The sequence below is a fragment of the Clarias gariepinus genome, chromosome 11, assembly GCF_024256425.1.
Source record: "Clarias gariepinus isolate MV-2021 ecotype Netherlands chromosome 11, CGAR_prim_01v2, whole genome shotgun sequence".
Lineage (NCBI taxonomy): Eukaryota > Metazoa > Chordata > Actinopteri > Siluriformes > Clariidae > Clarias > Clarias gariepinus.
In genome coordinates, this window is record NC_071110.1 from 21,247,392 (window position 1) to 21,263,711 (window position 16,320).

Consider the following 16,320-nt stretch of genomic DNA (forward strand, 5'->3'; position numbering starts at 1 on the left):
ACCCCTTTATGGCAATATTAATGTTTCCTGATGGCACTAGCCTTGTTCAGCAGGATAATGCATCCTGCAAAAATATGTAACATTTTGAGGAATGTTAAAGGTTGACTCAATCCAACTGTGGAAAGTGATGGACAAGTTAGAGCCAAGACGACCACAACACTGCTCTCTTAAATCGAAAGTCACTTAAATGATCTGCTAGGTGCCAGATATGCCAGCCCACCTTCAGAAGCGGTGTGGAGGCCATAATTTAAATGGGCAAAGGTGTATTGGTGGCAGAAATGGAACTACACAATAGTAGGCGACATTATAATCTTATGGCTGATTTAGAGTAAGATTCTTTAACCAGTCTTAATATGTTCATAAAGAGGCAGGTAAGACCTGGAAACTGCACAGAGTTTCAAAACTACAAAGAAAGGATGCAGAGGCGCTGGGTTCAGGCCCTGTGGGGACCAGCACATCAGCTGACAAGTTGGATCAGGTGTGGAACAGGATGAACTCCATTATGCCAATTAGCACACAACTACTAGTTTTAAGTGCAACAGAGAAAAGATCTAGCTACACCGAGTTATATACTCTAAAAAGACCACTGTACATGAAACGTTTTAATCAAATCCATTTGAAATACAGAAATAAAACAAATGCACATTTACAAACAAGTTATTTATATAAGTGTCAGTTACTAAACACTTATTTACATTAGACAAAAAGTAATTGCAAAGAATATTTTAAGATCATATTAAAACATGACAAAAATGGTCCACTGTGTCTTTAGATAGGGACTGCTAACAATAGTGCATCAGGTCGAACAAGTCGGGTTTATATTAGACCTACTCTTTTAAACACGAGTAGGGTTTTTCGTGATCATGGTGGAATCTCGGAGAGCTCTGCAAGCAGCTGCTCTGCGCTCGGTCTTTGACTCGGTTCCGCACTCCAGCACCGACTGAGGAGCTCCTTAAACGAGCGGCCCGGTTCTGGCTGACTGAACACGTGCTTGTTTAGATCAGGCCGCAGGTTGAAGGCGACTACGGCATACAGAATGTGCTGTCGCTCTCCTTCATACGGCGGATCACGTGTGAGTAGCTGCCAGAAAGTGACACCGAAGGAGTAGACGTCCGCTCCGGGTGTTGCGTCTTCTCCCCTGAGGAGCTCGGGCGCGCGGTGCGTGTACGTGCCGCCGATCTCCATCCGGCGAGCCGAGGCATCGCGATCGCACACGACTTCCAATTTTAACGAGCATCCGAAATCCGCCAGCTTGCACACGCCCGCCCGGGACACGATGACGTTTGCGGGTTTCAGGTCCAGGTGCACGACGCGGTGGGCGTGCAGGTGGCAAAGGCCGCGCGCCATGTCCGTTGCGTAACGCACGCAGGATTCGGGGCGCAGCGGCTCGGCGGCGCTGTAGATCGCCTGCTGCAGGTTCACATCCCCAGCGTACTCCATAATGATGGTGCCGATGACGCCGTCGCCGCTCGCGCCCAAGGAGTCTTCGCCATTGTCCTGCGTGCTGGCGGCGATCACGCGTACCAGGTTCTCGTGCCGCAGATGCGCCGCGTTCAGCTCGGCCCAGAAACTCTGCCGCGAAGCCAGTTTGTTCTTGGCGCACTTGACACGCTTCACCGCCACCGTCTCTCCGAAGTACGTAGCTCTGAACACCAAGCCAAACCCACCGGAGCCGATGGGCTCCAGGTCATCGAGCTCACGCCAGTGGATCACAGAAGACCAGAGTCTGCACGCGAGCTTCCCGTGAAAGGCGTTAACCGGCACACGGAGAGTCGCGTGCCCTAGCTGTTTGGTGAGAGGGCTGCTGCAGACGCCCAGGTTGAGACCGAAGTCTCTTGGGAGAAGGCGTGTCACAGGGATCGGGGACGGCATGCTGCTGAGGAGCAGAATCTGCACAGCGCACTTACAAGCGATTCAGATTTGCCTCGCTCATTGTGTTGCCAGTTTGGTTGCGGATCCTACTCTACTAGCCTTGTAAATCCTGAAATTGGCTGTTTATTGATAGCAATGTTATTTTAATGTTTAATGACATTCAATGTCATTTTGTACCATAACGTATGTGACTAAGATTTTAAATCTGTTCATCGTCAAAACAGCCGGTTTCGTGCTGCGTGGAACGCCTGCTGATCTGGCAACCTTGTGATCATGTTCGATTGGGTCACGTCACTCAGTGCGGCGCGGCCATTGGTTGAGCCTGAACGTCCTCCTTACGCAACTGTTTGTACCATGAAGGAACTGACGCAATAGCATAGCGCTCAGTGCGTTTCAGTTAAAGGCGGACACAATTGTTTACTCTAAACATTACATCATAGAATTACCTACCATGATTAACAGAATATAATTTTTAGTATTTTAGTATTAATTTTCATAATATTAACAATCTTCATTAAACTATTTAGGGGTTGTCTATATATTCAAAAAACAATAATGATCAATGAATAAATTATTATTAATACTAATAATAATAATCATCATTAACAATAGTAATGTTTGTAAAGCTTGTTACACATTCACTCATTATTGACTTAGGACAGGGGTGGGGTCTGTCCTGGACGTGGTGCCGATTCATCACACACACATACACACCCACATGGTATTTACATGTCAATTTGGAAACTCCAATTAGCCAAATCTGCATGTCTTTGGACTGTGGGAGGAAACCCAACAAACAGGGAAGAAAATGCAAACTCTATTTATATTTGAACCCTCGACCATGGAGGTGCGAGGCGACAATGTTGAATCTGAATAAGTTATCTATTAGCTAATTATTATTATAATTATAAACAGCAACAATAATTGTAGTTTTATAAATGTTTAAATAAACTATTAAATGCAAATAGAGGAAGTTTACAAATTTTAGTGCACATGTACAATATTAAATACGTTTTCTAAATACTGTACCCAGAATTTAATCCAATAATAATACAAATAACGTAACATATAATTAAACTTCTATAATTTTACTTTACTACATGTAAATTTTATGTGGGACATCTTAAAAATTAACTAGTGAATTGTACTTATACAACCGAGAGCAATGACTTTTTGTTTTGAGAAAACCAACATTGCCTCTAGGGTGCGCTCCAGTCCTCAGGTGTATGCAGGCAAAAATTACGTCATCTATACCTTCATGGTTTGTGCAGTTCAGCACTGCGTTATGTCAATGACGATGAACTACTGAGATGTAAGCAGTGTTAGATGAACTAATTGTTTTTGTTTAGTCTTTTTCCCCCCACAGAGCTTTAAAAAGACAGGAATCAGACAGAATATTCAACACACTTAATTATTACTATCCATATTAAGTAATTGCTGTGACTCATTAAGGATACAGGGCAACAAAAGCAAGTAACCTCGAATACTGGTAGTAATTTATTCTAATTAAATATTTAACTAATCCCCCTTACTATAACTTTAAAACGAACAAATGACGTCACATTCTTTCTCACCTAAAGTTGGCCTTTTTTGGTAGAATTGTACCGCACACTATCGCTACGATTGTTTTTTTATTATTGTTATTACTTTTTTAACAGCGTAAAGTCTGAAACCGCACTTTGTTCTTTACCTGCTGTTGGGACGTTACCATGTCGACAGTTTTAGGGGGTTCCCCAGGGGTGACGTAAGGGAATTTCCACAAACAAGATTTGAACGTGATGGTAAAGTGAAAGACCTTCCAAACCGTGAGACACTTCGACTGGCACGAGGTGTGTGTAAAATAAGCAGAAGCAAAAGCTCTTTTTTCTCTAGCGCGGACACACACATATACACACACACACTGCCTTGAAAACGCGTACGTTGTTTTAATACAGCTGGACGAGCGGAGCAGGCGGAAATGAGTGTGTAGCGCGAGCGCAGCCGCTCCGGGACCTCAGACGAAGCTCGGAGGCGTTTAAATATTGATATTAATAATAATCTTCTTCAACGGACTTTACCTTGCCATGAAAATGAACGGAACTGTTTCTAACGGCACGCCGGGCCCAGATGGTAAGTTTGTGACTTTTTGTTTGTTTAGTTGTAACTGTGGCACCGGACTGCGACGTTACTGTTGTAATACACTTAGAAGGTGATCGCGGAGAAAAATGGCGATCTGCGATTGTCAATTTCCTCTCAGACTTACTGGCACTGAAACAAAAGGTATAAACAGAAGCCTATATTCTGTTTACATCGACATCATACTGTACTATACTGAGCCGCCATTTTATCAAGAAATTAGAGGCTGCGTACTTTTTCTCACATAGCAGCGTGAAGAATATACACGTAAAAATACACATGTATGTAGGCTCAAATAAATAATTGCGGGTTTTTTTCAGGGTCGCTCATATTGTTGACATTTGGTTGACAGGCGTTTCCATATTTGGGAACGACATGACATTGCATGTATTATAGCATAAACAACTTTCAGTTTCGTTTTAGTAGCCTGTCTGTGGATGTCCATGCCTGTAATTCATGTTTATTTGTTCTCTCTCTTTTCTAGATTTCGACTTCGGTGAGTCCTCTTATTAAGTCATTTGTATTTAAAGGATACCTATTTTTCATAGACAAAAAACTTGTGTCTTTCTTGATTTATAAAGCACATGAAGCTTTTACTGATGGTACACACATTTAACCCCATGGAAATCACTAGAATCAGTTTTTCCCTCTCTAGAAAGGGTTCTAAGTAGTATCTGTAATAATAGCCAAGCCCTAAATTATCTGATGAGTCTTTTAAGAACCCTTGAACAATCTTTTTTTAATTAATAATCTTTACAAAGTGCATGACAAGAGCAGCGGCACAGTGGCTTAGTGGTTAGCAGTGTCGTCTTGCACCTTCCGGGCCCGGGTTTGACTACTACCATGGGTCTATGTGTATGGAGTAAGCATGTTCTCCCAGTGCTTGGTGGGTTTCCTTGGAGTTCTCTGGATTCCTCCCGCAGTCCAAAGACATGCAGATTAGGCATTCACAAATTGCCCATAGTGTGTGAATAAGCGTGTGGGTGTGCGCCCCTGTGATGTATTGGCCCTCTTTCCAAGGTGTACCCTGTCTTCCGGAATAAGCTCCAGGCCAGACTTGATGAGAGTTACAATATACAATTCTGTACAATTACGAAATTACAATGGCAAAGCAGCATTGTGCTTGGAAAAAAAACAAAAATCACAATCCCTCTTGCCATCTATCCATCTATAGAGATCATAGATGAATTCCTATTGGAGAATTCAGCTAAGGACCGTCTCCCAGGTCCTCCTCCTCCACCTGCAGACTCTGATGATCAGCTTCAAACATCAGCAATAATACCTGGATGCAGTTCTACTACAGTGCTGGTCCCCAGATGTACAGCATCAAAGGTTAGTAAAAGCATTGTACTTGCCTCGAAAATTAGTCTGCAAAGCAAATCCAGGGGCTTTTTATATAACTTTAAGCAGTTCAATAGTGAAAATTACACACAAAAAAAGATCTTTGTAAAAGTGTCAGTTATTTGGTTTGTCACTGAATTCTTATAATCATTGTTCTCTCTGACTGTTGCAAAAGTATTGGGAATAGAACATGCTAATATTTTGATAAATAAGCTAAATAATTTTTAAAAAATGCTGCTGAAAAAATACCGTATTGAGAGATATATTAAAAGGGTCCTTTGTTACAGAGAGTTTAAGAACAATGACATAATATGTTTAAGTTATTGTCAGGCATAATTTGATCTTTGATAAGCAAACAACTATAATACCATTTTCTTTTGCTGCTGGACAGCCTTTAAAACATAAAGGTGTGATGTGGTCTTTTGTCCACTTTTGCTTTTTGTATATTTTAAACCAAAAGCTTTATCAAAAAAAGAGAAAGCTACCAAAATGACAAAAGACAAACAAAAAGGCAGTGGTGGGCAGAGGGTGGGATGAGCTGTTAAACTACAGATCAGAAGGGGGTTTAAACTACCAAGCTACTGCTGTTGGGCCCTTAACCCTCAATGTACAGTGCCAGTCAAAAGTTTGGACACACCTTCTCCGTCAGTGTTTTTTTTTTTTTTTTTGTATACTGATTCATTTTCTGGAGATTTCCAAACTTTGTAATAACACATAGCCTTAGGCAATTAAGTAACAACAACAACAACAGTCAGGTGTTATTTTAAGACACGAAGGTCAGCTGTTCTGGAGCAGTTCTTGGAAGACCTGTATTGTAAAGTGCATTTGGAAAACCCATCAGATGATGAGACCATCCCAAAAAAGCTAGACTAAAACGTACCTGTGCTATAGCGAAGAAGTTCTTTTAGAGATTTCAGCCTCAAGTATCAACAATTAACAGCATCTCAGATTGGAGCCATTATGAAGGTTTTACAGAACATAAGTAGCAGACATATCAACATCAACCGTTTTAAGGAGATTGTTGCATACTTTGGCTGCCTTCAGCATTGTTTGACTGATTAATTAGAAGATGTATCAAAACGTTTAACTAATAGTATATAATGAGATAAATATATGTCACTCTGTGACAAGGGCATCTGTCATGTAGTCTTTCGGCTGCTAGCGTCAAAGGGTCGCCACAGTGGACCATTTAATCTGCACAACAACTTGGCATAGGTTTTACCCCGGATGCCCTTCCTGACACAACCAATTTTATCCGGGCTTGGGAGCAGCACCGCGTCCAGTGACAGAGTTTTGGGCATTGAGTGCACTGTTCCACATGGCAGACGAAAAACATATCACTGTGTGCTGTAAATATATAATATAATGTAAAAAAAAATGTAAAGGATTTGTTAAACAGTAGGTATGGTACAATAAAACCACAAAAATATTATAAAGAAACTGCTTTATTATATATAAAGATATGCTCCCAATGACTATAAAGTCCCACTGCTTAGGCACAGGTGTTTAATGTCCGTGCTTCTATGAATCTGTGATTTTGTGGTAGATCAGAATATAAAAAAAATATGGAACAGAAGTTGCATTTTAGCAGAGCCATTAGGGTTGTAATCTGACGCCTTGTTTCAGTTGATGATCCCTACCTCATGTGCGCCTCTTCTGGCAAAAAGAGCTTGAATGTAACAGCTCCTCCTCTCTTCATTCTCATTGGTCACTGATCCTTCTGCATGAGTTTCCTGTTTCTTCACCATGCTCCTCCTGGCTCTTGTTAGCTGCTCTTTGTGCAGGCCATCTGCATTCTTCCTCAGGCATGTCCAGACGTTTTCTCTCTTTCTCATGCAGAACCGTTGCTCTTTCAACCGCCTGGCCATAACAAACTGTTTCTTCCGTTTTCTAGCTACTACTTTTTATGCTTTGTTGCTACGCTATTGATTTGTGACTTTCAAATTCTGACCTAAATACTCCGTTCAAAGAAGTGTTTATTTTTTTCCATTTGACTTTCATTCCTCCTCTTCTTGCTTCTCTTCCTTCTGCAGAAAAACTTTCTCTGTTCACATTTTTGCTTTATCTGCCTCTTGCTGTAAACTAAAGAATAACCTAAAGACTTGTTGTTGGTTAACAGTTTTTATAATAATATTTTTCAGTATGTTAGGGCTTAGACATAAAAGCTAGTCTGATTAAGTGCTTTCTTTCGCACTGTTTCACATAAAGATCAATTAACTTCACCCCAAACAACATGAGGTGTGGGGTTCTATTTGACATTTATGCCTCGCTTTAATGACTCTTTCTTGTTCTGTCCCCACTGGTAGAATTTTGACTTCGGTTCAGGCAACATGTCAGCTCTTCCATCATCTCGTGGCTCCAGAGGTCAGCGGCGGAACACTGCTTCAGCAGTGGATCCAACTGTGCGTCCTCACCACAGGGACACTGAACAGCTGGAGCAGCTGCTGGATAAACCAGAGCTGGTGGTAGTGGAACAGCCCAAGGAGCGCGGCATGAGGTTCCGGTATGAGTGTGAGGGACGATCGGCTGGTAGCATCCTAGGGTCCTCAAGCACTGATGTCAACAAGACGCTACCTGCCATCGAGGTGGGTCCAGGCACACCCAGTGTGTGAATATTTTTAAGTTATCATTTTTGTCATTGTCTTCTTGTACATTACACACCAAATTATTATTGTTTTTATTATTATTGTCATTTCTTGTACTTTACATATAACATTTATTACATTTGAACAGTACTTGTGTGGGATATTTAAGCTCTTAGCTTTGGCTTATCTTGTCTTTTTTGAAGAAAGCCAGTAAATTAAAGATGCATTTAAATATTTTTGATTTGAGATTGGTTACCTTGTGACAGGTAAAAGTTGCAGCCTTGTTTATTCTGACTCTTATTCTTTATTCTGACTTAGCGTTAAGCCAGGTGTTTTTTATGAGTCAACACGGACTCATAACGCAGAGCATCAGTCTTTAGCTTTACACGCCCTTGACCCATGTGGGAGTTTGTGTGCATTTTTGCACAAGTGTACAATTTGCTTGCAATAAACGTACGAATAATATTTAAGACCGTTGCTGTAGCTGTTTCTGGAATGTACCGACTAGTCCAAACATAAAGGGGTTTGTCCCTGTTTTGGTTTAAATGAATGGTGTTAATCCAAGTGCTAACTTTGAGGTACGAAAAAGAAAGTGTCACTGTGAAAGGCGCTGCACTGGTGTGGTCTGTGGGAGGGAAGTACCACACAGAAAAAACAAACAGAAGATAGTTTTTCATTTTAAACTGTTGGGTTTCCATATATGGCACTCTGGATTGGAATATGACATCACTGTATAGGTAGTAATGGTTTATTCCTAAGTAATAATCTTTTCATTTTTTTTTTTTTCAAATAGCTTCGAGGCCCAATTAAAAACATAAAAAATGTAACAGTCACAGTGTCTCTTGTAACAAAGGACCTCCCTCATCGCCCACACCCACACTGCTTGGTTGGAAAAGACTGTTCAGATGGCATTTGTGTGATCAGCTTTAACCCTCACAATACACGGCGTCACAGGTACATTTCAGCACCTTTAGTCACTTTCATTCAGAATATTTACTGATGATTTCTTGGCATTGTTTAAGTAAATATAAAGAACTCTGAATGGCATGTAATTTTAAGTAGTTTTTACCTGATGAATATTACACAAACTATTATACATCACTCAGAAGAACTGTTTAGAGTAACTTCGATAGAGTTGAATATCCATTGTTATCTTGGGAGGATTATACTGTGAATTAAGACAGACTGTTCAGTGAAAGGATGTTAATATGTATTACTCCAATATATAAATTTTCTGTTTAAAGAAAACATATAAGGTTATATATGTCTTTTCCAGTTTTATGAATTTGGGCATCCAGTGTGTTCGGAGGAAGGAACTGGATGCATCTCTGACGAGGAGGAAGAAGAAAAACATCGATCCATTCAGCAGTATGTTTTAAAATTGTTTTAATATTTTGTACTTTTTTTTCACATGCAAACCATAACTTCACCAAGCATGTGACTTGTTTTGACTTTAGATGTTCATATACCATTTGGGCAATAAAGCTTGTCAGAGATTTATGTTATGCTCTCTGTCTCTCTTTCATGCAAATAGCTGGCCACTCGAAGAGTATTGAGGACATGGACATGAACGTGGTTCGGTTATGCTTCCAGTGTGAGCTAGAGAGGGAAAATGGGGACAGGACCCACCTATACCCTGTGGTATCTAACCCCATTTATGACAAAAGTAAGACCAGTGATGGGTCTTTTAACACAGTAATCAGATAATACTTATAATTAGAGATATTAGGAGAGGCCCAAAAAAATGTATACACACTTTAACATGAAAAATATACGCTTCTCTTCAGATAGTCACATGATGGTATCCACAATGGTGCAACTACTGACTTCTTTAGAGCAAACATTGCTGCCACAATTCAATTCAAATTTTAAAAAGAGCAACGGTTGAAGTGTGTATACATTTTTTAAACCCCTCTGTGTGTGTCTTTGTGTGTGTGTCGTCATAGTTTTTTTTTTTTATATACAGTTCAGTGTTTACTTTTTGTTAAGTTTACCCAAGACATTAAGATTCAAATATACCAGTTTGCTACCCTTCCCTCACATACATATGTACATAAACTGGTTGTTTAATTTTCACAATATAAAACAATAAATAAATAATTACGAGAGCCAAGCCAGTCAATGTATTTACCATTGTTATAGCAGGATAGCATTTCTATATTAAATAATAATAATGATTACTATAAGAGGTAATTCTAATATTATTTCTGTGTGCACCTGAGCAGAAGCTACTACAACTGCGGAGTTGAAAATTAACAGGCTGAATATTGTGCAAGGTCCCTGCACAGGCAAGACAGAGATCTACATGCTGTGCGACAAAGTGCAAAAAGGTGAGCACTACTCCCGTCATCCTAGGAACCCAGTATTATCTTTTTTTTGTAGTAAGCAATAAAAGTACAAAATAAAAATAAGAATAAAAGGGCCTTCAGTACTTTGTAAAATGTGATCTCTGTGACTTTAACCATGCCATGGTTGTTGGTTCTATATAAGTTGTTTTATGTAATTTGGAAACTGATGATTTCCTTGAACTTTTAGACACGGCAGTAAAAAGTCTACATAGAATGGTCTAGTAGGGGGAAAAAAACACTGTGTAAACAAAATGTCTGTGGGTGAAAGAGCCTTTTTGATGAAAGAAGTCAGATGAGAATGACCAGGCTGGTGTAAGTTGATTGGAAGGACAACTTGAATCAGTACTCTGTACAACTATGGTGAGCAGAAAAACACCTTGAGGTGAATGGCCTACAATAGCAGAAGACCACTGATTTCCATCAGCCAAATTACAGGAATCTGATCCTCTTTTGACCTCAGGCTCACCCAATCTGGACAGGTGAAGACTGGATGGTGACCAGGTGGACACTTCTCTATCCGGTGACCAGCTGTGTTACCCAGTGTGGTCTTATGCTGTTTTTAGTCCATTGGTTTACATTTTGAGCATTCTGAGGTGATTATTTTGAGTGTTCAAGTTACTCTACTTCCTGGAAAAACTACTTCCAGACCAAACTAAGCATCACTGTAGCCTCTGATTCCTATTCTTCACTGACAGAATTTAAACTTGATGTGGTGTTTGGCTGTCATAGCCCATTGACTTTAAGGTTGTGTATTCTGAGATGTTTTTCTGCTCACCGTCATTACAAAAAGGGCTGAGCTGCTGTAACCCCTCATTTAGTCATTCTCTGACCTCTCATTATTATAACGTTTCCAGAAGTAGAACTGCAGCACAAAATATTCTTGACACTTTTGCATAAAAAAAAAAAAAATCAAAGGTGATGAGCGTTTTCTGTTACTAAAACTAGCTCATCTGGGCATTTCATCTACAGTATTTTGGTGCTTGATGTGAACATTAATTAAAGCTCCTGTAAATTAATACCTGTGTTTGTTTACATTGTGCTGCCACATGATTGGCTAATTGGATAATTGCATTAAATGACCAGTAATACAGGTGTTCTTTATTAACGTAGAAGCTTGATGATAGAAAATGGCTGTCCTGTAAAGCTGTCCTGATGGTAAATAATCCTAATTTTAGAAAATTCTCAACAAAATATAGTTCACGTTCTAAACAGCTCTGAGACAAAATGACATCTTCACTACTGCGTAGTGTTTGCACTGCTGTGCTGTATATTACCGTAGTATATCCTATAAAAAAAAAACCTTTTGCACTTTTTGTACAATAAACATTCATACCCCTGTACCTCCAAACCCTTAGCATTATTTTCCCACATTTGTTATTTATTGTAGGTAGGCTACTTATGCACTTCTGGTTAGATGCTAACTGCATTTCCTTGGTGTTTTATGACAAATAAAATTGAAACTAATCTAATACTAATCATCATTTGCCACTGTGCTTTTACCGGTTTATGCAGTTGGATGTATTTTTTTTAATGCTTGAATGATTCATAGGTCACTGTGTGGCTTAACAAACAACATTAATTTGAAACTGGTCAGGTACAGGAACTGAACTGAAAATAAGAGCCAAAAGGTTTTCAGGAAGCCTGGAGAACTATTCCTTAAAACTACATTAAAATATAGTAAAGTCTGGGTCTTTGGAAGAAAAATATGATTGGATTTTGTTTAATATGAGATATGCCTGGTTGCTGTTATGTCAGCGTTCCTGCTAGTCACTTTTGAGTTAAATCAAGTTTCAGTTTAAGCACATCTTACCTTGTTCCATTTTACTATCTACAGTTTATATTCTATGTTATTCTGGTTCAAACTTGCACAATTAAAGACAACTATATGATAAATAATTAGAGAAGTGTTGCTGAGGGATTGCTGTTTTTGAAGAAACTCAGGCTCTTCACAGGTAGCTTTCCTAGCAGTACTGTGCCATTGTTTTTCAGGTTCTGCATTAGCAAGAGATGCATCTGGAAGAAGAAAAAAAAAAAAAAGATTGATTTGACCTTGCAGAGTGAAAGGGGTTTCCCCTGTATACAAACTGGAAAGTTCAGTTACCAGCACTATTATAAAATTGAATCGATAGTAAACTATTTGATTATTTGAGAAAATATTTATTTATTTAATTTTAATTCACGTAACACCATACAATGACTGTTACGGAAATTCTTTTATAATATATATTTGCTAGCATTTTTATTAGCACACCTCAAAGGTTTGGGGATCAAATCTCGCTTTTGGTCCTGTGTGCATGGGGTTTGCATGTTCTTTTCATGCATGGTTGCTTCTATGATTGGCTGGGTTGCCGATCATGGGGTCTTCATGCTTCAAGCCATGCTTTAATTCAATTCAATTCAATTTTATTTGTATAGCGCTTTTAACGATTTACATCATCACAAAGCAGCTTTACACAATCAAAAGAACTAAGTTTGTATGAAATGTGAATGTGTATGAATCAAAATGATATGATTGTCCCTAATTGTCCCTGATAAGCAAGCCTAGGACGACGGCTAGATTCTGTAAAGCTGCTTTGCGACAGTGATCGTTGTTATAAGCGCTTTACAGTATAATGGGTATATCATAGAAACAGTAAGAATTGTTTCACTTAAGTAAAATGTCTGCATGTATTTGTGTGATGGAATTCTACAGATGACATTGAGATCATCTTCAGTTTTGGCAACTGGGAAGCTAAGGCTGAGTTCGCACAGACCGACGTGCATCGGCAGATCGCTGTTGTCTTCAAGTCACCCCCGTATCAGGAGCAGGACATTGGCGAAGAGGTTGAGGTGAACGTGTCTCTCCGTCGTATTTCAGACCGCATGTACAGTGAGCCGGTGAAGTTCACCTACCTGCCTCACAATCCAGGTCAGCACGTGACCCATAGTTCCTGCAACATGAAACATTGTGGGGACTTTTGTATTTTTTTTTAAATAGTTGTGGTTATAACCAATGAATGGTGGTTATACAACCTTAGAAAGAACAGTTGCTTGCACAAGTTTTACAGTATATCTTTGATTTCTTAAAAAATGCAAAAATGAAGCTTTAATGTGGTAGGTGTACATAATTAGGAGGCTGGATCCTAACCTACAAGTGGGTGGTTTTTTTCTGTCCAGGGTGGATGAGTAATAGGGGAAAGAGTTACTCATGAATCTCTGGTGAAATTAGTCATTAGTTTAAAACGGCTGAGGGTAAAAACTATCTTTTTTTTTTTTTTTATAGCTAAACCAGTGACACTCAACTGTCTGTATAATTTCAGTGGTTAGATTTTAGCTCATTAAAATCAGCAGAGCATCATGTTCCCTCTTTAATTTAGCATATCATAACAAATCTGGATAAACTTTTTTCCCCTTTATTAACATTGTAAGTGAAACAGGTGGAAACACATCCTTTAACTCCCCTGCTCAAAGGCTTCCGGTGCAGTTTTCAGTTCTTTCTGAAATGCTGCCAGAGAAAAAACTGAAGCTGCACACAATTTAAGATATGCTGTTCCACCAGCCAGCTATAACAGATGGTTACAGATGAATAGATCAAGAAATGATATGCAATACCGTTCTCCAACTCTCATCTCATTGTTTTGTTGCTTTTTGGTGTGCAGATCCGTATGAGGTCAAACGCAAACGGAAAATTAAATCCAGCAAGTTTAACGAGGACTGCAGTGGCAACGCAGGTGGAGTATTTCAGAATTTAAGTATGCACTCATTGTTTCATTGATGTTCAAGTGAAGGTCCAACTTTACTTTTTTGCTCCAGATGCGCTGATGAGCACAGCAGGTCCTATACAGCAGTTTGATTCATTCTGCGCCGAAGGATCTGACAGCAGAATTCCTGCCCAGGATGAGAGTCAGGTCCCGTTCCCTCAAGTCCTGGATGAGATACACTATCCTGACAACAGTCTCAGGGGAGATGACACGTGTGTCAGCCTGGACCCAGACACAATGAACAGCATACTAGTGAGCATCAACGAATGCCTGGAGCCGCAGAACCTTCTCTGGCTATTGAACAGCCAGGATCCAAACTCCAATGTCACGGAAACAAACCCAAATCACATGGAAGCAGGCCAGCCTTCTATGTTTCCGTTTGTTGACCCATTTTACAACCAAGAACTTCCACAAGATCTGCAAGACATTTTCTTACGTCAGGTCAAAACCGAAGACGACTCGTGAAGAACTCTGAAGACACTTATAAGAGTAGAGAAGTGAAAAGAGCTTCTCAGTTTTCATAATTAAAAAATAAGTACTAAGTCTGTACAAGTGAAGCGTAGGTTTAGATTCAACCTGAATGGCATGTGCATGTGCCATCCCTGAGGGCTCTTTAAATGACCCGTGGACCCTTTGAACCTGAAGGACAAATCTAAGGAAAAGACCCAGTCTGAAAAATGAGCTTTGTCTTTATGTCTGTATACATTACATAAAATGGCTGCTCAGACTGTAACCTTTCTCTACTTTGAAGCGCGTGACTAGTGTCTCTTAAGTATGAGCTTGATGCCCTTCTGTGTGGTGATGTAATGCATGTCAGGGAGATGCACAGGACCTTAGGTAGTACGTAGTTCTTCTCTCTGAAGAAAAAAGAAAAGAAGGTTTCTGAGGAGTACTTGTCAAGTTGGTCATTTATGAATTGCACAGGCTTCATGTTTTTGTGTGTTAACCTGTCTAGAGCAGAACACAAAATTCTCACCTTCATCCATATATATTTATGTATACACAGTGTCAGGGGTGTAGAACAGTTTGGGCCCTGTACATAAGCTGTCTCTTTGGGCCCACTTACTTTCTTGATCCATATCTCTCACGCTTTATTTCAGGCTTACAAGTGCCCTAGGTAGTCAGTCTCACAACCCCCCCACTATAACACCCCTGTAGAGCATGTGCATAGCTAACAATAGGCCTGGTTTTGGAACATCTTTCACTTAGAATGTCAACTAATAGCATTAAATGCAATGATATGAAAGTAGTTGACGTTTTAGAATTTGGCATTCTGTAAAATAAAACAATTTGTATATATTGTAAAAAAAAAACAAAAAAAACACAAAGACGTAGCAGATTGGAAACAGTAAAGAATTGACTGGCATCTACATAAATAAATGTTTGTAAACTATGTTGTAGTAAACCATGACCAAAATGCACTATCATGTCTTTTTGGAAATATTGTACGCATCTGTGTGTCTACTATTAAAGGCTTGATTTAGATCCTTTGGTTTTTGGACAAGTGATATCATTGCTAAATTTGGACTAGACCAACAGTTATGAAATTTCCTTATATCCTCATTCTTGAGAAATATAGCCCAGGCCAAAATCTTGCTTAAATTGTCATGTGTAATTATTTCAATAGAAGCATGCTTCAATCACATGTTATTTGTTCATTAATCGCCCACACACACTTGGGCAGGAAACAGACAGGATTAAAAGGTTCATTGACCTTCCCCTTCTTGTCATATTCAAATGAACGGTCAGAAGAAATGCTGCGAAGTCAGATTCCATCATGTCATTGTCCTGCTCTTAAAGGAAACTTGGGCCAAGTTCCCAAGTGGGGAAACTCCAGTATTGTGCAACGTTTCAAGCTATGATATTCATTAATACCACTTATTTGTGTGGCAATTGGACATCATAGCCATGCCGGTCCTCACTGCTTATTACAATGTCATTTTAGCTCTAATGTATTAGTGTATTATCAATACTGACATGAGAGTTGATTACTGTTCTAGATCGGAAATGAGACCGTTCTTTAAATAACATGATACACTTGAGTCGGCCGTGGAACCACAATACGTGGTGGAACATTGGTTAAGATTATAGTGCTTGATTTAAATTTCAGACTGTATCTAATTTCTTCAAATGTACCATATTTTTCTATTTCTTTAGTTAACAGGTCTCAGAGGTCTCCCAATAGTGGAGTGTGTGTTTACACTCCAGCTGACATACTCGCTCATTGTCTAGACTGTTTTATCCTGTATTCAGGGTCGTGGGGGGCCTGGAGCCTATCCCAGATGAGTTAGGGCACAAGGTCGAAAGCGCTGTTTCAGC

General features: G+C 39.6%; 2 protein-coding genes across 3 annotated transcripts; one reads left to right on the forward strand and one right to left on the reverse strand.

Annotated features, from left to right (window-relative positions):
- Positions 1–334: 334 nt before the first annotated feature.
- Positions 335–2,306, reverse strand: mos (v-mos Moloney murine sarcoma viral oncogene homolog). The gene has a single exon (XM_053507129.1). The coding sequence runs from the start codon at positions 1,870–1,872 to the stop codon at positions 862–864; it is 1,011 nt and encodes a 336-aa protein (XP_053363104.1). The 5' UTR covers positions 1,873–2,306; the 3' UTR covers positions 335–861.
- Positions 2,307–3,159: 853 nt separating this feature from the next.
- Positions 3,160–15,486, forward strand: relb (v-rel avian reticuloendotheliosis viral oncogene homolog B). 2 transcript variants are annotated; one of them, XM_053507128.1, is made up of 12 exons: positions 3,575–3,981; positions 4,472–4,483; positions 5,162–5,319; positions 6,955–7,133; positions 7,635–7,913; positions 8,707–8,867; positions 9,190–9,281; positions 9,448–9,579; positions 10,139–10,243; positions 12,954–13,169; positions 13,900–13,971; positions 14,054–15,486. In XM_053507128.1, exons 5-12 carry the CDS (start codon positions 7,659–7,661, stop codon positions 14,464–14,466), a joined length of 1,446 nt encoding a protein of 481 aa, XP_053363103.1. In that variant the 5' UTR covers positions 3,575–3,981; positions 4,472–4,483; positions 5,162–5,319; positions 6,955–7,133; positions 7,635–7,658; the 3' UTR covers positions 14,467–15,486. The 2 variants fall into 2 exon arrangements, with proteins under 2 accessions (XP_053363102.1, XP_053363103.1); XM_053507127.1 differs by lacking the exon at positions 6,955–7,133 and having other exon boundaries at positions 3,160–3,981.
- The last annotated feature ends 834 nt before the right edge of the window (positions 15,487–16,320 follow it).

Bases quoted from the DNA above. Each gene is read 5' to 3' on its own strand.
- mos (XM_053507129.1), bottom strand. From the start codon at position 1,872: ATGCCGTCCCCGATCCCTGTGACACGCCTTCTCCCAAGAGACTTCGGT.
- relb (XM_053507127.1), top strand. From the start codon at position 3,936: ATGAAAATGAACGGAACTGTTTCTAACGGCACGCCGGGCCCAGATG. The intron at 5,320-7,634 runs GTTAGTAAAAGC...CCCCACTGGTAG, and splicing joins CCAGATGTACAGCATCAAAG to AATTTTGACTTCGGTTCAGG. The intron at 7,914-8,706 runs GTGGGTCCAGGC...TTTTTCAAATAG, and splicing joins AGACGCTACCTGCCATCGAG to CTTCGAGGCCCAATTAAAAA.